Source organism: Leptonotus elevatus, chromosome 8, assembly GCF_054856555.1.
Source record: "Leptonotus elevatus isolate MCC_2025b chromosome 8, RoL_Lele_1.0, whole genome shotgun sequence".
In the NCBI taxonomy this organism is placed as follows: Eukaryota; Metazoa; Chordata; class Actinopteri; order Syngnathiformes; family Syngnathidae; genus Leptonotus; species Leptonotus elevatus.
The window spans coordinates 8,349,781-8,377,745 of NC_141246.1; the positions used below are offsets into that span (position 1 = coordinate 8,349,781).

Consider the following 27,965-nt stretch of genomic DNA (forward strand, 5'->3'; position numbering starts at 1 on the left):
TAAAAAAAAAAAAAAATTGTAACATTGCCCGAAGCAGCCCGAGACGTGCACCAGAGAGCACAACAAGGTCATCTTTGTTCCTCCTCCTGCAGGCTTCAAGGGCAAACACTCCCCTCAAGCAACTCAGTTGTAAAACTAAATAAAGCAGGAAAAAAAATATATATATTATATATATACACAGATATATCCTTTGTGAGCTATTCTGAATGAGAATGTAGGCAAATACTGGGAATATATTTTTATAAATAGAATTTAAAAAAAATATTACTACTAATAGTATTAAAATGTTCTTCATGAAATGTGATAAACAACATGCATTGCAATAATCAAATTAAACGGCAGAATAAAGTTATATTATTATGAGGGGAACATTTCAATATTAGCATGAAGTCAAAGTACTAGAACAACAAAGGTAAAATATTTATCATTAAATTTCAACAGAATGTGCCATTTTGTGTGTCCAACCAATTTTGATCGAGATCCAGATTGAGATCCAAATTATGCACTTGACGGGAATGCAAACATACCATGAAGAATCCCATTTGACATATGGAGATGCTTATATTTTAGTCAACTCTCATTTCAGATTCTAATGTGCTGTTCTAACACTTGACCTTCTTTTATTTTTTTTTAACCCCATGAATAAGACACAAATGGTGAGCTCAGTGTTGCTGGACTTCAACGTCTTCCGTCTGCCTCCCTCTTGTGGTCTCTTCAGGCAAACACATGTCTTCAGTGGAGGAGTCGGTCACCCTGGACAACGGCGGTTTCACCACGCTGGAGCTCAACAGCAGAGCGCTCACCAACACCAAGAACACCTTCCTGAAAAAGAACGGGACCAGGTGTCAAGTCGAACTCAATCACACGCACACACTTGGCAACAGTAAAATTTACACTTGGAAGAGAGTAAAATTAAAAATTAAATGAAAACAAGTCACTCAAGGGTTGAGGAACGAACTCACGACCTTCAGCTTGGAAGCTATGCCACTGCGACTGTTTGCTTATATCCAAGAGGAGACCAAAAACATCGTTTTTATTTTAATCTCTTCCAAGTGTAAATTAAAATCTATTTAGAGTGTGATCAAATAGTAAAGATAGACCGATATGCTTTTTGTCAGGGTCGATACTGATTATCGGTAGTCAGATATTTGAAGCCGATATACATTTTCAGGAAGAAAAAAAAGTTGGTGTCAACATTTTTAATAAAAACTCCAGCACTTGACTGCTTAAATGCCTTCAAGCTTTTGTGATTTGCAACATGTTAAAGGTTTTTTGTTTGCTATCAGCCTTTGCACCAACTATAATGTGGCTTCCGCACACTAACTCCCAAATAGCCGCTAATTTGCGGGCTAACTGTTAGCTCGCGGGCTAACCATTCACCCACACGCTAACCGCGGGATAACTCCCAGATAGCCGCTAAAAAACAGCTATTAGGTTAGCCCGCAAGCTAACCTAATAGCCGTTAATTTGCGAGCTAGCCTGTGAGCTCGCGGGCTAATAGCTGCTAATTCGCGATCTAACAGTGAGCTCGCGGGCTAACCATACACCCGCACGCTAACCCCGGGATAACTCCCAAATAGCCGCTAAAAAATGGCTATTAGGTTAGCCTGCGCTAATGGCCGCTAATTGCTGCTTATTGGTTATTAGTTAGCACTGCACTAGCAACCAATCAGATGTTTAGAGTTTACAGTCAGATGAACTCCACAGAATTCACTGTGCAGCGCTAACCTCCTCTCTTTGGTGTGATCTGGTTCGAGGTCACCTCCCAGACCAAGCCCAGGCGGTCTTCACTACTCGGACGAGGACATCTGCAACAACTACAACGGAGCAGTCCTGACGGAGAGCACCACGCTCACCGAGAAACCCACCGAAGTCTCCGAGTCCGAGGTAAGCTCACAGCCACCGTCTCGAACCGTGAGCCCGACCTCCCCTCACCATCCGTCTTCCCCGCCAGCTGACGGACAGCGACTACGAGGACGAGCAGCCCAAGCACTCCTTCGTCAACCACTACATGAGCGACCCCACCTACTACAACTCGTGGAAGCGGCAGCCCAAAGGCCTCAAGCCGCTCGGCTCGCCGTTCAGCTACGAGGAGTGCGCCGCCGCCGCCGCCGTCGTCGACTCTGAGCCGTACTACCAGACCGTGGTCACCCAGCACAGCGCGGGCGGCGTCTACACGCCCACGGGGCAGCCGGCGCTGGCCCACGCCAACCCCAGCACCAACCCGCCCGGCTCGCGCACGCCCGTGACGGGATTCTCATCGTTTGTGTGAGCCGGCGTGACGCTCCCTAACTCACTTTGAAGAGCGGACGGCTTGAGGGAAAAGGGAGACTTGAATTTAGTGCCCCCTTGAAAGAAAAAAACACGGACGCGGCGCCCTTCTCCCTGTCGGCAAAGCTCTCCAGCTCTTTCATGCTTGAGTGTCACTGTGCTCCCACAACACACGCACTGTCAGCTTCCCCACACACATTCCCACTTCCACTCGGACCCTGCAGAGACTCTCGGAGAAGAGAACTGAGCCGACGGAACGTGGAAAAAATCAGCACAAAAAAAAAATGAAAAAAGAAGCTTCTTGTCGTCTGTCTTTACATACACACGCGCACTCCAAAAATCCACACGTGCACCATCTGAAGAGTGGACTTCCTGTGCACAAATGCGAAGATGACAGCTTTAAAACACATCTACGGGGAGAAAAGAAAGCGATCATCACTGTTGCAGGATGTGTGTGCGTGCGCGGACTCTCCCTCGGCGCTACAAATTGAGTGCGATTGCGCTTTCCGACTATATGAAAACTGTATTTTTCCCAATTTGATTTTATTCTCCCAACATGTGACGCTTGTCCCAAGCCGAAGAAGTTCTCTTTTATGTTTGGTTTTCTTTTGTTTTGGCAAGTTTGAGTGTGAGTGTGTGTGTGTGTAATCGACGCATGCGCAGAAAGCATATTTGCATCAAGCGCCATTGTGTGTTTATATTTTTAAAAATGAATTTTGTACATGTAATACAAACTCAAAGTGGCCGAGCTTTGACCCCTACAGACCAGGATGACACGCACACACACACTTTGTACTCCTCATGTATTATTTAAAGTTTCCAGCCAGCCAGCCAGCAGCCTCCAGCACTCTGTCACACGTTTTAACGCCAATATGGTGTGTGAATAAATGGTCATTGTTAAACTGTGTGTCTATGGCTCTGTTTTGTTTTGTTTTGTCTAACCAGTGCAGATTTTTTTTTTAAATCATTATTGTTAAGACCAGCTCATTTTTGCACATGAACTGGTATGTATAATTTAGTACCTGGTATATTAAATGTTATCATGTTTATTATCTGGTCTTTAGTAATAGGAATCAAATATATTTGTATTTTTGTTTGTATCAAATAACAAAACAAACCTTACAATCTGTTAATGTCATTTTTTTCCACCACAAAATTATGCTTTGTAATCACAAAGTTAAGTTGTTGTTTTTTTAAAGGACACTCTTAATCTATTTTTATTTTTGTGTTAGGCTACTGAATTATTTGTCAAAATGTGAATTTATTATAATCCTTGTTTGTATTACGACAAAAAAAATCATGCATTCTAGTAACTTACTTGACTTAAAACGGATGTATGTAAATATTTTTGAATTATTTAATTAATAAATACATTATAGTTGCACGCTCACTCAAAACAGCACATATATTATTATTTAATTATCATTAAATGTTTTTTGTTTTCCCTTTGATATTTTATTATTTTTCAATTTTGTTTTTAAATCAAATTAGAATTGAGAATATTTGTGTTTACTTGACACCAACGAGGACATAAATCTCTATTTAAGAGTTATCTAAACTTGTTTAAAATAATTATTTCTAATTATTTAAAAGGGAGATAAATTAGCCACAGTAAGAACAGATAAACAAAAAGAAAAAAAGAAAGTCAGGAAAGCAAGCAAGCAAGAAAGATGTCCGTACTGAAGCGTAGATGGCAGAAAGTCGCCTGGCCACACGGTGACGCTGTGGTTCGCTCCACGTCCTTGAAATAACCGGAAGTTAAAAACGTCGACATGGTGGATGTTCTACGAACGCCGTCAGCGTCTTTATTTTCAAATGACTTAAAAATTCGTGAATGTAGCTTTGAAAAAATACAGCATTTCGGCATAGTGACGGTTTTGCCAAGCCGCTGACTCCGCTGTCCAATTCGGCGTGGTGGGTTATGCTTCGTCTCGCTCCTTATTGTATGAATTTTATCTTATTTACCTAAGCATCTCGTACTCTTTCACATCCTAGTTTGGACTAAATAATTATTTATTTACTCACCTACTGTGGTATATTGTTTTTAGGAGTCTGCTTTATGTGCGTGTGCGGGAATACGCAGAGGCGATGGAGCAACTGGCCAGGTGAGGGGCACTTTCGTCAACGAAGGTAGCCATTCTCAATAATTAAATGCACGTCATTGTGTTGTTACATTAACTTATGCTACTGATAAACAACATATGCTCAGATAATCACCGCCTTGTGCACAGGTAAATAACAAATAAATAAGGGATGTGAAAACATATGGGCAGGCCTGTACTAAGAAACTGGCAATATTGACTTAAATTGTCTACTGTATAATATATGTTGCCCCAAGAAAATGCATTTTACAATTCCGGCCTGGCCGGAATCGACTGTAGCAGTTGTGATTTAGAAGTGGTCAATTGAAAGCGATAAATTGAAAAAGAAAATGTTAAGAAAAACATTTTTCCCAAGACAGATACATATTTGAAACTTCTGGGGGGTGGGGGGGGGGTCAACACCCTATACTAGGGATGCATGATAATGCTCTTTTCAACCGACACGGATAAAGTAATAATTTAGAAAGTGCCGATGTCGACAACCAATAAGCCGATAATTGTTTGCAACATTAACTTGAATGCAAATATACTTTTCTCGTCCTACTATAAGTCTAACATGCACAAGTACATTGAAACATTGTGTAAATCACCCACGAAGCTGAATGTTATTGTTATCTCTGCTTCAGACAACCATTAACTCATTTTGAGTTTGCTAAAACAAAACAGTTTATTTTAAAAAATGCAAATTTTCAATATATAAAGCTTGACAAATAGCACAAAAGTAAAATTTAAAACAAATGAGCCAGAGAGGTAATAGTAAAAAAAAAAAAAAAAAAAGGTTTAACATTTTACAATTACTGAAGTATAACTAATACACATAACTTAATAAAACAAAAAACAAAGTGTGAAGCAAAGTTCAACAACACGAGGACATTAAATATATAAATTAATCATTGATGTAATCTTCGTTTCTTGTGCAGTTGTTTTTCCAGAACATAATGCCTGCCACACGCCACGAGTTTGAAGTTCCAACCCACATTGGACTCAAATATGGCAACAACAAAAAATGACAGTTGGAAGAGGCCATGACATGAACAAAGAGAATAATTGGGTTCAAATTAATTATTTTTTTAATTATTATTATTTTTTTAATTATCTGTAATGCTTGCTACATTTTGGCCACAAGCTTTCGCTATTTTAAATATGGTCAAGAGTAGTACATTCAAATTACAATGTCTATATACCGTAACGATTGTGAAGCCATGTACCTTCCAGCATGATTCGACTCGGTGGGGTGGCAGTCACCTCCCTCTCAGCCGTGCGCTGATTCCGGGGAACCAGGGACAATTCCAGCCCCCGTGTTTCCGGACCGCCCGGGCTCCCGCCAGCCCCAACCGCGGCCAGGTACGTATAATGTTGCATTGAGGTGCGGCATGGAAAATTGTCAACTCGTATACTCCCTCACAGTCACAACTTAAAACGATGTGCTTCAGAACCGAAACATGGCACCGTTTGATTTTACGTGAATCGGAGCATGGAAGTACCGACCCAAATCGGTCCATACCACAAAAATTACCGTCTTCGGCGCAACTTGAGCTACAACCACAACAGATGGACCAACGTGGCATGTCTATTATTAGCGGCAGATTTCTTTATTAGCGGATTTCTTTATTATTTGGTTTATCTGTATGACATCAAATTGGTCGGTAATTGCCGATAATTATCGGCCACAGATATTATCGTGCATCCCTACCCTATACCATTAAAACACTATAAATTGGGACTATCACACGGAGCCTGGCATGGAATTAAATGTGTTCCCTTGTAATCATTTAACTCTATCTGTAAAGCTGGCTAAAATGTGGCTAAGACTAATAACTATTTTTGTCCATAAGACTAAATCAAAAAATGGCTGCCAAAAACAACATTGTTAGACACAGAGCAACATTTGCTGCTGTGTCTGTTTGGTGGGAATGTACAGGAATATAACTATATATATATATATATATATATATATATATATATATATATATATATAACAATTCTGTTAATCATAAGGTTTGGTGGAGATTGGGAAAAAATATATACATAAATAGGCTACTTTATATGTCAAATTATATCAAATTGACAATTTGAGGGAGTTTTTTTTTTTAAATTGGAAAAAAAATAATAATAATTCATGAAACACCTGATAACTAATTGTTAAAGAGATGGTATACTCTAGTTTAATTAGTTTTGTGACTATGCTTGTAACTCAAAACATTTGTATTGCAAATCATCTTTTCCAATTGAAATGAATGGAAATGCCATTAATTCGTTCCGGCCTTCCTCCAAAAAACTGCAAAAATTGTAATGTGTATTTAATACAAAAAATAGTACTTCATAATATTAATATGAATCAACTTTGTGTGTTTTAGTGCCCCGCATCACGCAGACTGCGAGGAGTCATCAGCGAACCCGAGTGGAAGTTGTACCCATTGAACAATAACAAAGATGGGTGAAGTGACTCTCGTTGTGGATGAGTTGGTGAGAAAAGTCTTACTTCCAGAGCCACAACTGATCATTTTGGCCCTTCCGCCCCCTTTCCTGCCCACGCCCGATGAACCGGACATCGTGTGGCCCAAGTGGCTCAATTCGTTCGAACGCTACCTGGACGCACTCGACGACAACGATCTGACCGACGCCAGTAAATGTATGCTTCTGCATAACTGCCTGGGCCAAGAAGGCCAGCGCGTTTTCACGGCGCTCGTCCCGCCGGAACAGCCGTATGCGGCGGCCGTCTCCACGCTGACCGCTTACTTCACCGCCGGCCGCACTACTCGGACACGTCTGCTGCGATTCCACCAGCGGGCTCAGCTTGCCGGCGAGAGCACGGACGAGTATGTGGCGGCGTTGAGAGCGCTGATGGCGCCCGGTGATGGCCCAGATGAACTGGTTCTCAATCAACTGATCGAGAAAACCAAATGGCCGCAGCTGAAAGAGCGGCTGCGCTCGCAAAGGCAAACGCTCACACTCGCCACTGCCCTGAACATCGCCGAAGAGGTGGAGTCTGCCGTCGTCAACGGGCCTGACGTCAAGCCTCTTGTGCAGCGACGTAAACGAGGAAGGCCTCGGCGCGCAGACAAAGTTGCGATAGAAACCCAAAGACCTCAACGCCGAATCAACTGTTGTCATAATGACGCAGAGAAAGTTGCGATTGAAACCCAAAGACCTCAACGCCAAATCAAATTCAGTTGCGATGAAAACAAGCACAAGGACGATACGGATGACAACGGTGAGAATAACGACGAGGGTTCCGATGATAAAAACAGCGACAGCTCCTGGTCGCCGCCCTGGAAATCGGAGAAATTCTTGGGCGAGCCAACTGTGGATGGCAACACAAAGACCTGTAAAACTTTCACTTGTGTCATCTGCATGGACAGACACTTCACCGGTGCAAACAAACTGGCCCGTCACATGAGGACGCACACCCAGGAGAAGCCCTTCCACTGTCCCGTCTGCCGCACCGTCTTCAGCCAGTCGTACCACCTGACGCGGCACATGCGAGAGCAGCACAACGCCGCCCGCTACGTGTGCCCCATGTGCTGCGACAGCTTCAGGAGCGTCGCCGACCTCAAGAGCCACAAGAGGACGCACGCGGCGCAGGGTCCCGAAAGGTCGCCCGACCACGACGACGAGGTTTTACGGCACCTCGCGTATCACGAAGACTGCGAACGGGGAGGCGCCGAGGCGACACAAGGGCAGGACGTCATAACCGGCATGGAGGAAATCCAAACCAACGTGCTGGAGTTATTTACGGACAACGTTGGAAGTGTTACCGATGGCGGATCACCTGAAACTAAGGAATCAGACTTCCGTGTCAAGACGGAGACGACGGCTTCTTGCGCAGGCGATGAACTGATTCTCAATCAACCGATGGAGAAAACCAAATGGAGGCAAACGCTCGCCACCGCCTTGAGTGCCGCCAAAGAGGCGGAGTCTGGAGTCGTCAGCGAGCGAGACGTCAAGCCTCTTGTGCAGCGACGTAAACGAGGAAGGCCTCGGCGCGCAGATAAAGTTGCGATTGAAACCCAAAGACCCCAACGCCAAATCAACTGTCGTCGTAATGAAAACCAGCAAAAGGATTGTGAGGTGGACGAGGATGGCGACGAGGATTCCGATGACAAAAACGATGAGAGCTGGAAATTGGAGGAATTATTGGGCGAGCCAACTGTGGACGGCAACATAATGACCCGTAAAACTTTCACTTGCAACATCTGCGCAGACAAACACTTCACCGGCGCGCACAAGCTGGCCCGGCACATGCGGACGCACACCCAGGAGAAGCCCTTCCGCTGTCCCAACTGCCCCACCGTTTTCAGCGAGTCGTACCACCTGACGCGGCACATGCGAGTGCAGCACCACGGCGGCAGGTACGTGTGCCCCGCGTGCTGCGAAAGCTTCAAGAGCCTCGCCGAGCTCAAGAGCCACAAGAAGACACACGCGGCGCATTTCCGGCTGTGTCCGTACTGTCCCGAGAGGTCGCCCGACGACGACGCGTTTTTGCGGCACCTCGCGTGTCACCAGGAGCACCAACGGGGAGGAGCTGCGGTGGTACAAGGCCAGGACGCCATCGGCAATAAGGAGCAAATCCAGACCAACATGGTGGAGTCATTGACGGACAACTTTGGAAGTGTTGCTGATGGCGGCCAAAACGAAACTCAAGAATCCGATTCCCGCGTTGAGACGGAAACTTTTCACGAAGGTATAAGCGGCGCGAGCGTCCCGTGCAAGAAGAACCACGTGTGTCCCGTGTGCAACGTGACCTTTACCTACGCCACCAGGCTCGGCCGACACATGCGCTCGCACACCAAAGAGAAGCCCTTCCGCTGCACCGTGTGCTCGATCACGTTCAGCCAGTCGTACCACCGCAACCGCCACATGAGGCAGCAGCACGGCGTGCGGCAGTACGGCTGCCACAGGTGCGGCAAGGCCTTCGCCAGCTGGGTGCAGCTGAAGGAGCACCGCAAGATGCACTCGGGAAAAGAGCTGACGTGTCCCGCCTGCAAGAGGAGCTTCAAGGAGAAAGCCCACTTGGAGCTCCACCTCAAGTCGCATAACTCGATCCCGCACAGCCCTCACTCGCTCATCTGCGAAGAGTGCGGCAAAGTGTTCCGACGGCGGTACCACCTGAAGAGGCACATCATGATGCATTACCGGGTGGCCAAGAACGAGTGCTACACCTGCGCCGAGTGCCACAAGAACTTCCCGGAGGCCGAGAACCTGAAGAAGCACCTGCTCAATCATGCCAAGGAGAAGAGCGGAACGTGCGCGCGGTGCGACCGCAGCTTCGGCAGCCGCGAGGAGCTGAAGGCGCACCTGGAGGCGCACGCCGCCGCCTACCTGTGCAGCGTCTGCGGCAGGAGGTTCAAGGTGGAGGCTGTGCTGAGGAAGCACGAGGAGAAGCACAAAGGCGAGCACTACCACTGCGCCGTGTGCAGCAGGCACTTCGGCGAGCCGGCGCAGTACAAGCGCCACGTGGAGATGCACGACCGGCGCGAGAGCAAATGTCCGCACTGCGACGGCGTCTTCCTCAAGCGCAGCACCTTCAAGTATCACCTCCAGACGCACACCAAGGAGAGGCCCTACCAGTGCACCTACTGCATGGACACCTTCGTGCGCAACGAGGACCTGCAGCGCCACCGCCTCAAGCACCGCAAGTTTCGCAAGGAGCGGCCGTACAAATGCACGCGCTGCGAGGCCGCCTTCGCCGCGCTGGCCGAGCTGACGGCGCACATGGAGGGCCACAGGGGCGAAGCGCCGCTCAGCTGCGATATCTGCGGCCGCACCTTCCTCAACGCCAGCAAGCTGGAGAAGCACCAGAGCATCCACACGGGCGTGCGGCCGCACCTGTGCCCGCACTGCGGCAACGGCTTCGTCACGGCCGCCAACCTCAAGCAGCACATCTACTCGCACACGGGCGAGAAGCCCTTCGCCTGCTCCGAGTGCAGCAAGACCTTCCGCTCGGCCAGCGGGCTGCGGCTGCACGGCAGGCGGCACATGGACGCGCCGCCCAGCTTCGAGTGCGCCGACTGCGGCAGGACTTACGGCCGCATGACCGAGCTGAGGATGCACCAGCGCTACCACACGGGGGACCGGCCGTACACGTGCGTCAGCTGCAATAAAACGTTCATCAGCAAGCACAAGCTGATGGTGCACGCTCGCATACACACCGGCGAGAGGCCGTACTCGTGCCCCCACTGCATGCAGACTTTCAGGCAGACGGGAGACCGAAACAGACACATCAATAAGTTCCACCCGAAAGACTCTGAACTGGTTTCTACTACAGATTGGTGAGCGCTGTGTCGTCTTCGGCAAATGGCGTCAATCGTGAAGCAGCGATGCTCGTGTAACGCCCAATCAACAAAGACGTGTTTCTGCCGAACGGTACGCTACTCTCGGGTTCAGAAAAACCGTGGAAGTGTAATTTAACGTACTGAAATGTACCGCTTGGTGGAAATAAAAGAACGTGACAGTTGATTGCAAATTTTAAAAAAAGAAGCCACAAATGTTCATTTGATTTGCACCAAAGGTCACTTGGTTCTCAAAACTTTGTTGATATATTCTTAGCTTTAATTTTGTGGTCTCATTTCATCGACACGCCAACCAGGCCTTTCTTTAAATATACCGCCTCTGCAGCCAATACTGTACATATGTACTCGTTCTTGTGAAAATGTTCCAGTACTATCATTGATACCGTTTCACCAGACTGGTATGTACAGTACCGTCCCAGTTGGGACGATATCAGCTGTACGGAGATATTTTAAGGAAATGGATGATAACTGTGTTGAGCAACTGCAAATGATGTTTTGCAAAATGGATGTACGACTCCTACGGCTGCCGTCCTGCAAACTCCAGTGTTAGAGAGATACTGTGTGGCGTATGTAGGTACGTACGTAAGTACGTAACAAAGTATGACAACAGTTGTCGCGTCATTTTTATTTTATAATGTGAAAATCTCAAGAAACTGGCTTGTATTTCTTTTTTACTTTCTTTAGTTTCTTTTATACACACACCGGACTCTACATTCTTATTTGTGTCCCTCTGTGTACTCCTTTTACATAGTGCCCCATAGCTGAAATGGCTTGTTGTTACTGCAAATAGTGATATATTTGAATAAAATCTGTGCTATATTCAAGAGAAGTGTTTTTTTAAACAATATTTGATTAAAAGAAAATTAAAAATATATATATCACAGTTGCAAGACATAATTGGATTACGTGTTATATGGTTGGCAAGTACTCAAACTTAAGTGCACAGTCTGAAATGTAATATATATATATGTATATATATATATATATATATATATATATATATAATGTGCACTCTGTGAAAACAAACTGTCTTAAAAGTTAAGGTAAAAAAACACAACACACCTGGAGCTCGTGAATATAAACAATCGTTAGGGGGCAGCACTCAATCTTGAGCGGTGTAATACCGTTCTATTTTAACCAACGAAGAAAAAACGGCTAATGCTTATGAAACATTTCCGTGTTTGTGCTTTCCCCAGTTCAGCTGTTTTTCAGACCAAGATGTCGTTGAAACAGCGTTTAGAATGACGGTGACGTGTCTTAAGTCTAAAAGTCGCAATGTATACATTCTGTGAAGCCTGGGACTTAAAAAAAAAAAAACAATGAGGTTGGAGCCGTCCTGAGCGTGTTAGCTCAGTAACATCGTTTATTGTAGCGACGCTTTGTCCCTTCCTTTGAACAAAAGCTATTTTAAGAGTATACTATAGCAAATGATTTGCCGTGTTATTGCCGTGTTGCAACGACGCTAGCTAAAAGAAAATGATCCACTTCTCGCAAAAAGTATTAGCTAGTGCTATGTTAGCTTGTTGTCAGACGTAGCTTTAGTCCCATTGTTGTATGTATCACAATATATTGTCACGGTATACAATAACTTGTGGTATGATTCATTCACAATGGCGGTGTTAGGTTTTACCCGTGCAAGAAAACAGGACATTTTCAGCATAGATGCTCTTGATCAATCTCCACAAACGAGCTGTACGTCCGGCGGACAAGAGGCCAGACAGTTCTACGAAAACCTCCTAAAAGATGATAAAGTGACTTTCAAAAAACAACGTGGACAACATCGTCGAAACAAGGAGACGAGCAGGGGTTCCGGAAAAAAAGACAGGAGGAGGAGGACTGAAACGGGTGCTGCGGTGGTGGTGGAAAGAAGAGCGGCAAGAGGAGGGGAAGGCAACCGAACAAGAGAGACGACAGGCGGACACGCCAACTCTGAAATGTCCTCGGAGCTCCAGGGTCTCAAGTTGCTGCGCTGTGCCCAAGATGGAGACCTCGCTGGGCTGAAAGATTGGCTTTCGAGGGGGGTGGACATCAACTTCCAGGTAGGTCACAGTCTCATTTGTGACTGGCAGTGAAATGATGTCAACATTTAGCAATATTATTATTGGCGAAATAACACACAAACTTGCACGCTTTGATGATTGTAATGTTTTATTTTGAATACAATTAAAAGGTTTGACAATAGTAACCCCATGAACTTTGACGTAAGAAATTATAAGAATCTGAACAGCAACAACTAAAAGGAATTTTGAACTGAAGCATCTTTACACGTTTATGTCATTTGTCTTCCAGGATACTTTTTTCTGGACAGGCGTGATGTGCGCAAGCTGGTCGGGACAAAGAGCTGCCGTGAAACTGCTGCTGGAGCAAGGTGCTGCCTGGGTGGGCGTTGTCGACACTCAGGGTCGGGATGCCAAAGATCTCGCCTCAGAGGGTATATAAACATCCACCTTGTATTGATTATATGACTGTATGTACTAGTCACATGATCTATCACCTTGTTCCATCAGCGGGTCACAGCAGCGTGTTGGAGGAGCTGGAGAGCTACGGGAGGAGTCCACCAAGACCAACGAATAGCAGGTTAGCTAACGTGATTTGCGAGAAGCACCGGAGATATTTAACAGTGTCATCTTAATAAATGTGAATATAGTGAACAATTGAATGGATGACAGTAGTTCAATTCAAACAACAGTTGGGACACGCTTCCGCCATCGTCACTATTGACGGAATGCCCACCTCTCATTTTAATCTTGTCTTTTGTGTTTCCCTCAGCCCGGCCCAGCCTCAGTGGTGCGAAGTGTGCGGCGTGGAGTCCGCGAGCGGCCTGTCAACACACCTGTCCTCCACGCTGCATCAGTTCAATATGAAACGGCCCCCGCCAGCCCCCTACTACTGTCTCCCGTCCTCCGCCAACAGTTACAAGATGATGCTCAGCTGCGGCTGGCACCCCGGAGGGGGTCTGGGTCCGGAGGGGCGGGGGCCCAAGCGGCCCGTGGCCACAGTCCTGAAGAGGGACCAGAAAGGCCTCGGGTACGGGGCGATGGCAAGAGCCAGAGTGACTCACTTCAAAGCGGGCGATCGGGACGCGGTGAAGACAGCGCGCGCAGCGAAAGGCGGGCTGCAACGGAAAGGAAAGACAAAAGAGGAAAGTCGGAGGAAAGAACAACAAGATAAGGACTGGGAAAGGGATTTCCGTACCTCTTTTTATATGTGATGCCTAAAATGATTGCGGTAGTTCATACTCGTAATACCGTACAAGAAATGAAAATGAACATTTGTGTGTGTTAGAAAATAAAATAATTTAATGCATATACATTTTTTTAACATGACTCTAATTACAGTAACAGGGTTGCAAAGCAATACCTAAATGTTTGATCATATGTATACTTTTACTATTGTTTTACCAGTAACGCTATAATCATTCGACAGAAATAACATTTGCATATCAAGGCCAAAGATGAATGACACGTTACCACAACCACGACTCGTTCTACTGTCAATATACATCTTAGATGGCTGTGGATTTAAGGGCCAAATGGCAGATGACCTTGGGCCCTTTTGTCCTCATCTGTAATTTGAATGTGTTATTTTTATACAATAGTTGGCAAGTGCCGCTCGTATTCTCTCTTGATTTGAGTCCTAAGTCTTTCATTTACAGTGCCATGAAAACTTTTTTTTACGCTATTTTGAAATGATTTCATTCCATACTTTATCCACTTTAATATCTACGATAGGGGTTAACAACATAATGCAGGGTGTCACTAAGTAGCCTGTTCCAAAAATACAGTAGTTCACCATTATTGGGGCATTATGATATTCAAGTGATCATTTGAAAATGTGTGGTAAACAATAGAATAGAAATACAATTCAAATGTTGCATGCACAGGAGAAGAAGATATATCTAGAATGACATTTGGGCACACCAGTTTAAATAGAACATTGTTTTTTAGAATACAGAACATGTTTGTTTGTTTGTTTGTTTTTAGAGAGAAAATACAGAACATGTATTAGAATCGTGTGAGGTAAGACACCAGCTACTTTAATGAGTTACACAAAACACTCCATTTCAGAAGGTAGCGCTAATGCGCCAAAAGTTGTTTGCCAGCCGCCGGGAAAAAAAACTGAAGAAGACTTCACCCTATGCATAACTGCAGAGCCGTATACAAAACTGTGGGAAACACTGCTACCTACAGGCGAGTACGCCATGTCTGAGTGTAAAATGGCTAATCATGGCTTAGTTTCTCCCACACGCTAAGATAAAGACGCTTGAAGAAGACACGCAGTCCTGAGACATTTCGGCCATCATTTTATTTGTGCAGTTAACAGGTAAATGTTTACGTTTCTTAAATTGTCGCAGGTGGCGTTTGCCCTGTTTCCCTGTGTTAGGTAACTTCCTTTCTCCTTATTTTATTGTCGTTCCAAAATGAAAATGACAACAATCACGCCGAAAACGATGCCGATATTCGTACATGATGTGTGAGTGTTTCTGACAATTCGGCACTCGATGTCGTTTAGCTTTAGTAGCATTAGCACGCTAGTGAAATGACCTTTAGCCCAACAACTACGATACAACGTGGTACTCTTATCAATATTGTGTGCTTGCGTACTCAGACCTCACTTGCAGGTACAAATAAAAGTCCTTTCCAATGAATAAACTTGAACCGGACCAGTTATTTTCTTAGCGCGAGAGGCGTTGTTTTTAAAACACTACAATGTACTTTACATTTTTAATCCTCTAGATGGCGGTGGCACACAAGTAGATCAGGTTAACGTGAAGGTCGGCCAGGCGCGTAAGACTTACTATTTGTACAAGCAATTAAAAAAAAAAAATCCATAATATGTCACCATTAAATAAATAGTGTCCCTGTGTCGTTTCACCTCTACAGGACCGTCTTACACTTTGGATGGAGTCAGCATCCTGTTTGTCATTTTGTGCAGTCACAACAAGTGACTGCACGTTGATGCATCAGTCGAACCGCCAACAGGAGAACAATGGTCAAGTACTTTACTAGCAAAAGCGACATCAACAGCACATGGGACCATGTTGTGTCGGCATTTTGGCAACGCTACCCGAACCCCTTCAGGTAACTCCGCCGTCATGTTAAATCACAAGCGAGCATCAACGCTTTAAAAGCATCATTTTGTTGTCCAGCACTCACGTTCTCACGGAGGACGTCATCTACCGCGAGGTGACCACGGACCACAGGCTCCTCTCCAGACGCCTGCTCATGAAGACCAACCGGCTGCCCCGCTGGGCCGAGTGCTTCTTCCCCACCGGCATGTCCCGCTCCGTCTACATTGTGGAGGACTCCGTCGTGGACCCGGTCAGTCGGAGTCTAACAACCTACACCTGGAACCTCAACCACACCACTCTCATGGTGAGAAGACCCTTTCTTGCGTTGACTCAAACAGAACAAAAGATGGTTTTGTTTCTTTAAAGATGCTTTCCTGAACGTTTATTATCTGTTTTCTCGCCAGTCAGTAGAGGAGCGATGCGTTTTCCGAGACTCGCCAGAACAGCCGGGCGTCACCCAGCTGAAACGAGAGGCGTGGATCTCCTCCAGCATTTACGGCTTCTCCAGACCCATCCAGGTGCCTTGAGACTTTTTGTGTCTTTATTACACCCGGGTTCATAAACATGCACATGAAAGGCCACCAAATCCCTTATCTTATTGTTTACACACGTTGAGCTGCTTTGTGCGAGAACATCCAAGTCAAATTGTTCTCCGCAGGGCACAAAAATTCTTCAAAAGTTCAAAACAGGAAGTTATGCTCTTCATATCTGTCTTCCATGTAAAGCCGTTTCCTGTTGTTCCCCTTGTCCACATTCAGGAGTTTGGATTGGCCCGCTTCAAAAGCAACCAAGCCAAAGCCATGAAAGGGCTGGAATACGCGATGTCGAACCTACAAGGTCGGTCCACGCCACTAAATCCACTTCATAAACGACACAGAGTCTTAATTACTGGGAGAAAAGCGTGATAGGACCACAACATAGAAAAACCCGAGCATAAAATAGTTTTGAAGCTGCAATGTGAATGAGGACTTGATTGAACAGATCAGCAAGGTTATACGGTACTATTACTAAAGTTGGTTTTCCACTGTAGTTCCAAATTTGGCAAGCTGAGCCATGATTGGTCGTTACTTATTACTCCAAGGAAGTACACACTCGGTGAGCGACTGAGTCCAACTTTAACACTGATCTGAATATTTGACTGGAGAACCCATAGGCCAAGACTTTTGAAGCCGCGAGGCCGCCATATTGCTCCTCCCAAGAAACGTTTCTCGTCATACGATCCTATACATTTACAGTATCGAAATTGGAGAACAGATGAAATAGTAAAAACAGCATGATTTATGATGTTGTAATTTTGTTAAACATAAACAAGAGGACTTCAGACATTTTGCCTTAAGTAATGTATAAATTATATGCTTAATGATGTTTAAAGGAGGCAACTTGTATATTTTTTATTAAAGAATTATGACTGTAATTCAACCAATTTGTCAAATCTAATATTGGGGTCTCAGGAACTGAGCGATAAAAGAAAAAGGGGTCTTCAAAGTTGCACATGCTGTCCACTTTTGTTTACAAGTTAAAAAATAGTGACCCCCGGCCTTATACCAACTGCCTTCGAGATGTATATGTCTCATCTGTACGTATATCGTATAGTTAATACAGTAGTCTGCTCGTGAGATGGGAGGAGCAAGATGGCCGCCCTGTCGATTCAACGGCTTGCACGGACGGGCGTGTATGGGCTATCGGCTATCCAGTCATGCATTCAGATCAGTGGTCTTTAACAAATGTCCATGTGGTAAACACCCAAAAGGTTCCGGCTGTCGCAAACATGTTTTTTTTTTTTTTTTTTTAATTATTTGTAGTTTTGAGGCAGACATTTTTGTGTAGACAAATTTTGAGTAGTTGACAATTTATTTAAAAAAAATCCTCAGCTCTAGTTATTGCCTAGTGTGGGCAAACTGAGCACTTTGGTGTCAATTTCAGTCAACAGCAGGTGGCAGTACAGGACAAAATGGCTGGATTTTGCTGCTTAATTCCAATCCAGAAATCAACCAGAATACTGTCTAGTCTGCATATAATATTATTGCAAAGCAATTTTTAGCTAAACTTCCACTTGAATGCATAAAAAATACATAATTAATACAACTTTTATACAAGGTTAAGTTGGCCTGGTTAAAGTTTCCCCCTTTGATTTTAAATAACGGGAAACCTGCTAGTTTTAACTCGTTTTCTGCCTAAAACAGGCTGCTGTAGAAATATAAAAAAAAAAATAGCGCAAGTTGCATGTTATGGCAAAGCATGTGTGTGTTGCGTGTGGTGCCGATGCGTCATCGCTATCCCACTGTTGTGTGATTCTGTCCCACCCCCGCCTCTGTCGGCGCCACCTTCAGACGTGGGCCTCAGGCTGAGCGGCCCGGTGAGTAACGCCTGTGGCAGAGCGGGTCACAACATTAGGTACGCCCGCACCATCGCGAACCGTGGATGCCAGGACGCCTGCGCTGCCAGATCTCTTCAATACAAGCGCTTGTGTCTGATTGTCATTCGGCGGTGCGGGTGTACCTAATGTTGTGGCCTGCAGACGTGGAGTGGGTTAACATGTAGCAGAGGAGTGTGTGTGTGTGGGGAGGGGGGGGGGGGGTGTGCGCGTTAGGTGTGGAGTTTAGTAGTAGTGAGTACAGTAGGTTGTTTGAGTAGAAAGTACTCATCTCGTAAAGGTACCAAGAAATGGGTCACCAAGTTTTCAGTATAGTTGTAGGGTGAAAATAATGCACATTTTATTCCCACCATTTTCTAGTACATTTCGAAGCGCAGCAACTTGAATACACAGCAAAAATGTCCAAAATGGCGACCAGCTAACCCAATCTGCTGGGTCGGTCAAAAATGATTAACCCAATCCGCCCAAAATCCGCAGCTATCCAGCATATTTATTTTTTGTATGCGTGTGTGTGTAAACTTGAATGTTTTTGACGTCTTGACTTGTGAGCACAAACATGAGCGCCAAGCACTGCACGATGGCAGTGAACTCAACTCACCTCACAACCTGACAAGTTTGGCAAATAGTGAAGAATTCTTCGAGAGGCTTCAAAGTGTTTAATGCCACTCCCAGATGAAGTTGACTTTCAAGTAAAGCCTAAAACAAATTCAGTTGCACTATGTGTGTTTAAAACAATGCAAAGTTCAGCCTTTAATTTACTAGCTTAATGCTAATGCTAATACATAATGGGAGCACATACAGTATATTGTTGCCTATATGTCTCAGCACTGTTCTGAAAAAACTCAAAATGTAAATACTTGTGAAATTTGCACGTTAGAGCTTCTCGATTATGAAGACAATAATAATCACGATCATTTTGGTAATAATTGAAAGCACGATTAAGATCATTTATTTTTGGGTACAAAACAAGAAAATGTTTAAATATAAAAAAATAATAAAGACAAATAAAAGTTCCTTTTGGATGAAACGAAATGTATTAAATTATTTTTAGTTGAATTTTATATTAAAACAATTAAAAAAGGTGAAAATGTATAAATTTAAACAACTCAAAAATTTGCATTAATATTTTCTTTTTTTATGATTATGCTGAATTTATAATTGTGGAGTGTAATAATTAAAATTGTAATTGAATTTTGATTAATTTCATTTATCTTTTTACTAGCTTTCCATGACCCACATAAAATGTCCCAAAAGGAAGCGAAGCGTAAACGGAGACATTTATCATAAAATGTGCATGAAATTGAATGACAGACAATTTAATTAAATTTTTAAAAACAGAAAAGAAAACGTTGAAAAAGTAACCTAAATTGTCCAATAACAAAAGAAAGGCAGAAAATTACCATAAAATAGTTTGAGAATTGCCAAAAACCCGGAAAATTTATTTTGTTAAACAAAAAAAAGTAAAAGACAAAAGAAGAAATCCCCAAAATTAGCACAAATGTCCACAAAATTGCCCTTTTTTTTTGATTGACTGGCAAAAAAGGCAGAAGAAAAATAGCCACAAAAAAAATTCAAAAAAGGGAACAATATGTCCATAAAATTGCCCAAAATTTTAGAGAAAGTCAGAAAAGTAGAAGAAAATGAATTAGACTAACACTGACACAGTTTCCTTCATCACAATCTTCAAATATTTTGCGGCGCGAGACGCATTTTTGGTTATTTATTTGGCCTAAAATGGCTCTTTTAACAGGAAAGCTTGCTGACCCCTTGAACGATGCCTCATAACACCCTGCAGGTGATGCGAGGCACCACTCCAGATGTTGTCTACCAGTACCCTCAATGTTGTCTTGCACGCCCCTTAATAACGTCTCGTACTGCCCACGATATTATCGAGCGCCACATTGGATGATGCCGAGCAGGACTTCAAATCTAAGACGAAGTCCGATCACCACTCTTGACGTCGCGTTAAACGGGCGCCTCAGCACGCAGCCCGCCCCGCAACCAAATCCCGACGCGTCGGTCTAAAAATAACAGCAGACACCTTTTTCTACTCGTCAGCCCGTCGAAACCTTTCGATGTGACTCATGAGCTTGTTGTAGCGGCATGTTCTGTCTGCGAGTTTGTTGGCGAGGTGCTTTCAGACACAAATAAATGGCTCACGCGTGTCGGTTTTGTGCGGACGCAGGAGACACGCCCCAGCGGCCGCCCCGGGGTTCGCTGAAGGAGGCCTCGGACAACGCTAAAGGAGCCACCAAGAGCTTGGCTTCGACCGCCTCGGCCGCGCAGAACCCTCAGCAGTATGTCTGACGGAGGGCGCCGTCCCGTTTGACCAGCAGCGCATTTCAACACATAAGCTACTATTTTTCTATTTTTCTTTTTTAATGAAGAATGATTGTATTCTTCATTCCTACGTTGTGATCGAGTGCTCGCTTCTTGGATGTCTTAAAAACGCATCTGACTTTTGGCACGAGAGAAAAAAAACAAACAAGCTTGCAACGACGGCAATCAACTTTGCACGCGATATTGTTGACTTATGCCCGAATAGTCAATCGTTCAAAGACACGCCTCATGTTTAATGTCAACTGGAATGAAACCAGGAGTTCATGTGTGCGTGTAAAGATAAAAACGCACTTTTGTTAGTTGGAGTGGGCGTGCAAGGCGAGAATCCGGTTTATGCAGCGGAAGGTATGCAATCGTGCCTGCTGATGTGAAAATGTGGAACATATCAGTTGACTGCAAAATTGTTGCGGATTAATGACCTCATTTGCAAGAATTACGTTTGTGTAGATTATTAATAATCTAGAGATTTTACTTGATTTAATAAAGGGTTTATTTTTGTTATTTTTTTCCCAGGCTTCTCATGCAGGCTGAAATTCTTTAAAAATGCTTGAATTTAAATGTTTGTCAATAGTTTTTTATTTAAAAGTTGTTTTCTTTTTAGAGGGCTAAATGTGCTCTAAAGGTTTTGTAATTTGTTATGAAGTATTTCTTTGACAGCAAAACAAGCTGTTTGCTTGTTAGATGGAGAAATGGAATAAATGTGCATGCATTTGGACAAACGAGCATGTATCCTCTTTCATTTTGTTGCTTCCTCCACATACAATAAAGAAAAATGTCATTTTACACAAATATTTTTTTCTTTTAGAAATTATGGGAGGAATAAAATTGTAATTTCTATCAAAATTAAATGGCAAAATGAATATTAAATGAAGTGCGATTTAAAGGTTTCAATTTTGATGAAAAAGCACATATTAATAATGTTGCACATATATGCCGTGGCTCTTATTTACACCGAGCCAATAATGAAACTGAGGCGCCATTTTAAGTATAAAATTTTTAATTATCTTACAATGAGAACGTACACAATACCTTCAAGTGTTTGCTCAAATGTAGCCAGCACCAGGTACTCGTGCACACGCACGCACACGCTTCCATTCGCACACACTCACTCACTCATGCATACACGCGCACGCACAACACATTTGATAACATACACGTCTGCTAACAGGAACATATTTCACAGGTCTCTGGCACAGAACGCTCCCCTTACTCGCCGTCTTCTCTTGACCGTCCTTTCATATTCTCTATTCATTCATATTTCACTAAAAGGTTGCCCGAGTTCAAGCTACGCGGAATTACAAACATTTGATGGTGAGGATGTTCAAAAGTGACTTTTGTATTTGGCAGGAATTCTGATTTGACAAGCACCCACAGGAGACCACTCATCATCATCATCATCATCATCATCATCATCATCATGGTCACACTGAGGTCAACAGCTCCAACACACCAGCCATCACAATTTGCATTTAAGAGCGGGTACAGTGGATAATCAGTTGCTGATTATTACAGACATAATATCTACTCTACTCTTTAAAAAAATTAAATTATTGTTTAAGAAAATAAATTTTTTACAAGGCACGTCAATAAAGGAGAGGGGGGGGGGGGGGTCCATAACTGTGGACTGCATAAGAACTACAAGGTCAGATGTTTACATTCTATCTACCGAGGGCTGTTGGGGCCACACTGAAAAGAAAAATTGAAATATTCAATTTGTGGTAACGCAACTAGATTTTGAGAAATCAGGGGAGGATTTTTTGTATTTTCTGCTACAAAAATACAAAAAGCCTTTTACAAGTATAAATTCATAATTTTATAAATGAATAATGACATGAGGTTTTATATCTAACAAGAAAAAGGCAATTAAGATTTATTTTAATTGTATAGGGCAAAAAGTATTAATTTGATAACTTTTCATTGACCCAAACATTATAAAATTAAAACGTTTTTGATGAAAAAAGGCAAAAATATTACATGAAAAAAATACTTTATACAAAAAGGAATTAGTAATTGGTAAATAAAAAGACAGACAATTGCAAAAAAGGAATACGTTTAACGAAAAATTCATAATAATTTGGGAGGAAAATCATTATTTTTGTCAAAAAATATATAACTGCTTCATTATTTTACAAGGAAAAAGTTGTGAATAGTTAACATTTTGAAAAGGTCGTAAATTACAAAACAAAGACTTAATTTTTAACAATTACATTTGTATTTTTCAGAGGGAAGAAAAAAAGCCGTTTTTAAAAACATGATTTCAGTGTCGTACCTTTACAACTACCGTTACTGTCATAAAACTAGTTGTTTCATTTTTAATTATTCTTATGACTGCAAAATCGCTTTTTCTCTCTGCTAATAAGAAAAGTCTCATAAAATGCTGACTTTTTTTCCCTCGCAATACTTTTGTAATTATCACAAAGGCCCTAGAATCTAAATTTGTTTGTCCTCATTAATATTTGAATTGAAATCAGCGCAACATATTTCGCCGACAAAATTTTGGGACCTTTACTACATTCAAAAAAAATCTTGCGTGTGGCCCAAAAAATCTTTGGCAAACAATTGCCACTGAATCCTGTTGGTCTAACCTCACGTGTGCCCCCCCACCTCGCTCGCTCGCTTCATCCTCATCCCAAAAGGGAGGTTCTGTGCAAGAGATCATCATCTTTTATGCCATTAAAATGCTTTTTTTTAGCAAAGCGTATCGCTGCCACACCCAAAAGAAAAAGGCTCAGTCACACTTCTAAAACCATACGGTAACGACATCACACTGCATCAATTCGCAATTATGCTCTAAGATCATCAGCACAGCGCTAATATTAGCCATTCTACACAGAGGATAAAGAATGCGTCAACACATGGTTGCAGATCTGTGTTCAATATGTTGCTACTGCAACACAGATGCTAATTAGCATTAGCATAAAGCTACTGTGGCCTTTCGGCAACGGTAAACTTGTTCAGAAACTCCCCAGATAATAACGAACTTTTCAATGTCGTTACGTGATGCCGAGCCTTTTTAGTGTGTGGCAGCAATCCGCTAGCAAACGTTTTCAACCGACAGACTAAAAAAAGAGCGCTACAAACAGTCATGTTCAAACCCTCGACATGAATGTAAACTGTCAATGACAAAGAAAAAAAAAAAGCTTTTTTGTTTCGTTTAAATCTCCATTTTTTTTTCTTGACCCTCCTGCAGTGTTTGAAGAGAGTGCAGATAGGAGGTCGTCAAGAGTTGGTCACCATGAAACGTACAAGTTAAAAGAAAAAAAAAAAACAACAAAAACACACCTGCTTGTCTTCCAAAAGAAAAAGCGAAAAGAAAGCAACCCTGGCTGCCCTCGCAAAAAGCGCACGATGGTCGTATTGCTGTGTCAGCTAACGAAGAAAAGAAAGAAAGAAACAAAACACTGTTGTTGGGACGTTGGGGAGACGATCACGCCGCAAAGCTGCCATCGGGTCAATTATTCTTGAAAATCGCTCCTCGCCCAGACAACTAACACAAAGTCTTTCAAAACAACAACAAAAATCATTTGCACAAAAACACGCTTCAAGCCTGAAAGGTTCCAGCCCCCGGTGGTGACCGTTTTAGTGGGGTGGGGGGGGGGGCAAGAAGCTGCCGTGGGGCGTTACCAGTGTGGAGGGTGGGGGCGCCAAAGGGGTGGAGGGTGCACAGACCTCTCCTGGCACGCCCTCTGCTGGTTGGAAGTGTTTTTGGTTGATGTTTCGAGTGGATGGGGGGGGGGGGGGACCTGAGTGGGGGACGGGGCTTTGGGGGCGGGGTCAAGGTGGTTCACCAAGGCACAGAACACAGCAGGAGAGTCTGCCCCCATACTCCCTTCCACAAGTCTCTCTCGTGACATAGATCCATCGTTCAAAAGATTAACATACACGCAGCGGACATGACATTAGGTACACCTGCGACATCTAACGAGACTGCATCCACGAGTTGGCCTTTACCGAAATAAGAACGCTCAGTCTCCAGTGGGTTCATTCAGTATCATGTGGGGAAAACAGAGTTGGAATAGTACAAGAAAAAGGGCATCGTTTTCAGAGGGGGGGACAAATTGCAATATCACAAGATATTTTTTTTTCAAAAATAATAATAATCATTTTTCAAGAATAACTTTTTTTTGAGAAACAAGTCACATTGTTTTAGAAAAAAAATCTAATAGTATAAACAAACTAAACAGTTGCAATATATTGGAAAAAAAGAATGATGAAAAAATAATAAATTCTTGAAAAAATTGCCTTTGTGAGAAAAAAAAGTCATATTTGTTAGGGGAAAAAATCTATTAGTATAAACCAACTAAAGCATTGCAATATTCCCAAAAAGACAATTCTTAAAGAAAAATAAGAATGATGAAAAAATGAAAAGAAAAGGGAGAAACTCTTGTTTTAAAAAATGGCCCATTTCAAGGGGGAAAAAAGTCAGAATTTTACAAGGAAAAAAATGAGAAAAGGGGGGGAAATTGCAAAATGACGATGGAAAAAGACTTATTTTTATAATTTTAAAACAGTCTAAAAAAATCAGGATTTTATGAGGATTTTTTTCAAATAAAATATTACAACACATTTCGGAGTAAAAAAAAAAAAATACAAATAAAGACTATTTTGTTAATACCACCTGGGACAGCATTGTTATCTCTGTAAAGGCGTTTGTATTGTAATTGTGTATACATTCATACTTAAGTCAGTTTTGCATATTATATATACAAACATCAGTATGTATGTGCACACAAAATATATACATATATACTCACTTTTTTGACTTTTTTAAAAGAGCACATGTAGGAAAATAGAATACAAAATGTAATGCGAGAAATAGACTACACTGGCGAATATAGTGATTTTTTTTTGTGTGTGTGGGTTTGAGCCTTTTATATATTTTTTTTTGTTAGTTTTTTTTACAAGGCCTAACATGATATCGCCTGAAGTGGCTAACAGAAGCGCCTCCTCCGTCAATAGTGACTGTCGTTTGTAACCTTAAAGGTTAGAAAAGAGTATTCATAAAAAAAAAAAACAGTTGGAAGGGGACGTTCAAGAACAGCGTCAAACAAAACAAAGGTGACAGAGCTGCTGCAGAGAAAAGCCGATTCTGCCGTTTGGTGGTTTGGCATTTACCACAAAAAAAAAAAAAAGAAGTGTGGTGGGGCGCGAGTCTCGCGTGGCGCCTCGTGGTCCCGCCGGAACCCTTTGAAACACTCGGAGGAAGCACCCTCCTCCTTCATGCTCTGCTACATCGCTTCGCTACTGAGCAAATAGTTGCGAAAAGGCCATAGTAGTCCATCCACACCATAGGGTGTTATAGTGTAGTGGTCAGTAGTGTGGAGTAGTGGTGAGGCAACCCAACCCAAAACAATTTAAATAAAAAATAAAAAATAAAAAAGTGGGGAACGATAAGTAATTCAATTGCTAGCCTTCTCTGCGGCAGCTCTGACTTTTCTGGCTTGCTTTTTGGGCTGAATTTGAATACTGCTGCTGGAATTGAGAGGATTAGCCTAGCTTTAGATTAGCATCGCTAGGTTTAGCTTAGCACGAAGACTGAAAAAGCAGACAGAATGTTAACTTTTTCAGAACACTTTAGATCTGGAGGATATAGTTAGCCTAATAGCATAAGTCATTTTTAACTTATTATCACAAAAACAATCCCAAAATATAATACAAATGTGCTTGATAAAAAGAAAAATGTCTGTACAGGTTTCCAGTTCTGTAGGTCGTGGTAACCTGAAAAGGTTGAGTCAGGGCCACTAGACTCATCTTACTTGTGGATTTTGTATTTTGTATTTTTTTCCCTTGTTTTTGAGAAAATGAATTAGGTAACGATGCTATTAGGCTAACAATTTGTGTTTCACAGCTGTGTTCATGATAATAGCAGTGTGTTGTGAAGAAGTTCTTGGAAATCTTTCCCAAAGCGTTTCTTTGATTTTCTGTAAAAGAGTAATAAATTAGATCGCTTTTTTGTTTTGATTTGAAATAGAACGTGCGGTGTATTACAAGCTAGCACAGTGGGTTCTCAGTTTACAACTGTCCTGTCATTTTGAGGTTCCAAGACAGTATGTGGTCACGTGGCACACGAAGGCACAGCTAAGTTAGCGTCGCGCTAACTGTTTTTCATTTAATTGATTTTTTCAATGATGGATTAGAAGTCTTTTCTATGCAAATATTTTCTGTAATTATGACTTTAACAAAGCGTTAGCATAGGAAATCGATAGCCTTCTTTTGACAGCATGAGACATTTTTTTACTGTTTTGTGGTGCTTGCTGTTTTTATGTTATTCATTTTTGGTCCATGTACAGCACTTTATATGCAACGGCAGCTGCTTTATACTTCATTGTAAGACAAGGACCCTCTGTAGAAGCATTTGGAACTTCTCTCTTTTTTTTTTAACACACTGCTATTATTCTGAACACAACTGTAGCTTCTGCTATGACTCGGCATTTTATAAATACAATTTCATTGTACAAATTAAATGGGATTTGATGGAATTTTAGAGTTTCATCGTTAAAACCAGGCTAACTGGTTCTCCTTCACCTCTCCGGCGCTAAACCAAAAATGTTTCCTGATTCTGCCGTGGGAACACCATTGAGCTTCCCTTCACACTCAAGTGTCTGACTATTGCTTGTACTGCGTGGTGACATGAGGTCCAAGTTGCGTGGAGACTGCGGAAACCAACTGAGGTGATTTGCATATTTTAAGGCCTTTGTCTGCGTGTTATTGCCACGTGGCGATGACACACAGCTTTTTGTTGTGTTATCGTCTGACGCGCACATACAGACACACACACACACACACGCGCACACTCCCAAATCCTGATTAACAAGTTAAAGCTATCCATCTCACTGCAGAGATCCCCCTCACTGCTCTCTGCGAGCCTGCAGTTACACTGGATAAGGGGCTGGTTGGCTGGCTGAATGACTTGGTTGTGGGTTGGATGTGGTTGACTTGGTTCGGATTTTTGGGATTGGTTGATTGATCAGTTGGATAGGTTGGTTGTTTTGAGTTTTGGTTGGGTGACGTGGGGTGAGGGAGGGAGAGCTGTGGTGGCATTCAACAGGGTGCCTTTTTGGACTGCTCTGACGTGGGTGGCGGGTACACACAGTCAAGGTGATGGTGGTCTGGAGGTGGGGGGGGGGGGGGTCGAAGTAGCTGGATCGTCTGGCCACGGGAGTCTAGCAGTGGTGTGGCTGCAGTCTGTGGGAATGTGGGGCCGTGTAGCTGGTGTCGCTGGAGCTGCTCTGGAGGCTGTAGTGGTCCTCCTCCTCCTCCTCCTCCTCCTCTTCGTCCTCCACCTCCTCTTCCCCGGGGTCGCTGATGCTCCCCACGCTGTCGACTTCGACAGGGGTGAACTCCATACCTTCGATGTCCACCTCTGCACACAAAAACAAACAGAGCAAACTCTTTAATTACATCTTTGGACGACTAGTGGATTAATCGTTTTTACAAATATAACCCATCAAATTATTTGATTTTGCGGCTAAACTGAGCTACTCCCCGATATACAAAGATCGCTCAGTCAAGAT

General features: G+C 43.0%; 5 protein-coding genes across 20 annotated transcripts in view; 4 read left to right on the forward strand and 1 right to left on the reverse strand.

The window, feature by feature from the left end:
* sdk1b (sidekick cell adhesion molecule 1b) overlaps positions 1–3,178 on the forward strand; it is a 249,036-nt gene extending 245,858 nt beyond the window's left edge. For all 3 annotated transcript variants that reach the window (XM_086082687.1, XM_086082685.1, XM_086082686.1), the window contains 3 exons: positions 719–842; positions 1,758–1,887; positions 1,955–3,178. In XM_086082687.1, coding sequence (XP_085938813.1) covers positions 719–842; positions 1,758–1,887; positions 1,955–2,272 — 572 coding nt within the window. In that variant the 3' untranslated portion in view covers positions 2,273–3,178. The remainder of the gene's footprint in view (positions 1–718; positions 843–1,757; positions 1,888–1,954) is intronic.
* Positions 3,179–4,042: 864 nt separating this feature from the next.
* On the forward strand, positions 4,043–11,489 carry LOC147169590 (uncharacterized). 10 transcript variants are annotated; one of them, XM_086083952.1, is made up of 5 exons: positions 4,043–4,185; positions 4,320–4,401; positions 5,589–5,717; positions 6,731–7,461; positions 7,525–11,489. In XM_086083952.1, the coding sequence occupies exons 4-5, from the start codon at positions 6,807–6,809 to the stop codon at positions 10,647–10,649; spliced, it is 3,780 nt and encodes a 1,259-aa protein (XP_085940078.1). In that variant the 5' UTR covers positions 4,043–4,185; positions 4,320–4,401; positions 5,589–5,717; positions 6,731–6,806; the 3' UTR covers positions 10,650–11,489. The 10 variants fall into 10 exon arrangements, with proteins under 10 accessions (XP_085940078.1, XP_085940074.1, XP_085940075.1 ...); XM_086083948.1 differs by having other exon boundaries at positions 4,043–4,214; positions 6,731–11,489; XM_086083949.1 differs by having other exon boundaries at positions 4,043–4,214; positions 4,320–4,376; positions 5,294–5,717; positions 6,731–11,489.
* A 309-nt stretch (positions 11,490–11,798) lies between these two features.
* gpank1 (G patch domain and ankyrin repeats 1) lies at positions 11,799–13,974 on the forward strand. The gene is made up of 4 exons (XM_086082912.1): positions 11,799–12,705; positions 12,956–13,097; positions 13,174–13,243; positions 13,436–13,974. The coding sequence occupies exons 1-4, from the start codon at positions 12,277–12,279 to the stop codon at positions 13,875–13,877; spliced, it is 1,083 nt and encodes a 360-aa protein (XP_085939038.1). The 5' UTR covers positions 11,799–12,276; the 3' UTR covers positions 13,878–13,974.
* An 825-nt stretch (positions 13,975–14,799) lies between these two features.
* On the forward strand, positions 14,800–22,026 carry LOC147169592 (PRELI domain-containing protein 1, mitochondrial-like). 5 transcript variants are annotated; one of them, XM_086082339.1, is made up of 8 exons: positions 14,800–14,989; positions 15,403–15,453; positions 15,550–15,747; positions 15,816–16,041; positions 16,142–16,255; positions 16,496–16,574; positions 18,068–18,093; positions 20,297–21,174. In XM_086082339.1, exons 3-8 carry the CDS (start codon positions 15,656–15,658, stop codon positions 20,330–20,332), a joined length of 573 nt encoding a protein of 190 aa, XP_085938465.1. In that variant the 5' UTR covers positions 14,800–14,989; positions 15,403–15,453; positions 15,550–15,655; the 3' UTR covers positions 20,333–21,174. The 5 variants fall into 5 exon arrangements, with proteins under 5 accessions (XP_085938465.1, XP_085938466.1, XP_085938462.1 ...); XM_086082340.1 differs by lacking the exons at positions 18,068–18,093; positions 20,297–21,174 and adding an exon at positions 21,799–22,026 and having other exon boundaries at positions 14,801–14,989; XM_086082336.1 differs by lacking the exon at positions 18,068–18,093 and having other exon boundaries at positions 14,802–14,989.
* The window catches only part of mxd4 (MAX dimerization protein 4), a 32,170-nt gene continuing 25,635 nt past the window's right edge, over positions 21,431–27,965 (reverse strand). The window contains exon 6 of the mRNA XM_086082335.1: positions 21,431–27,814. Coding sequence (XP_085938461.1) covers positions 27,615–27,814 — 200 coding nt within the window. The 3' untranslated portion in view covers positions 21,431–27,614. The remainder of the gene's footprint in view (positions 27,815–27,965) is intronic.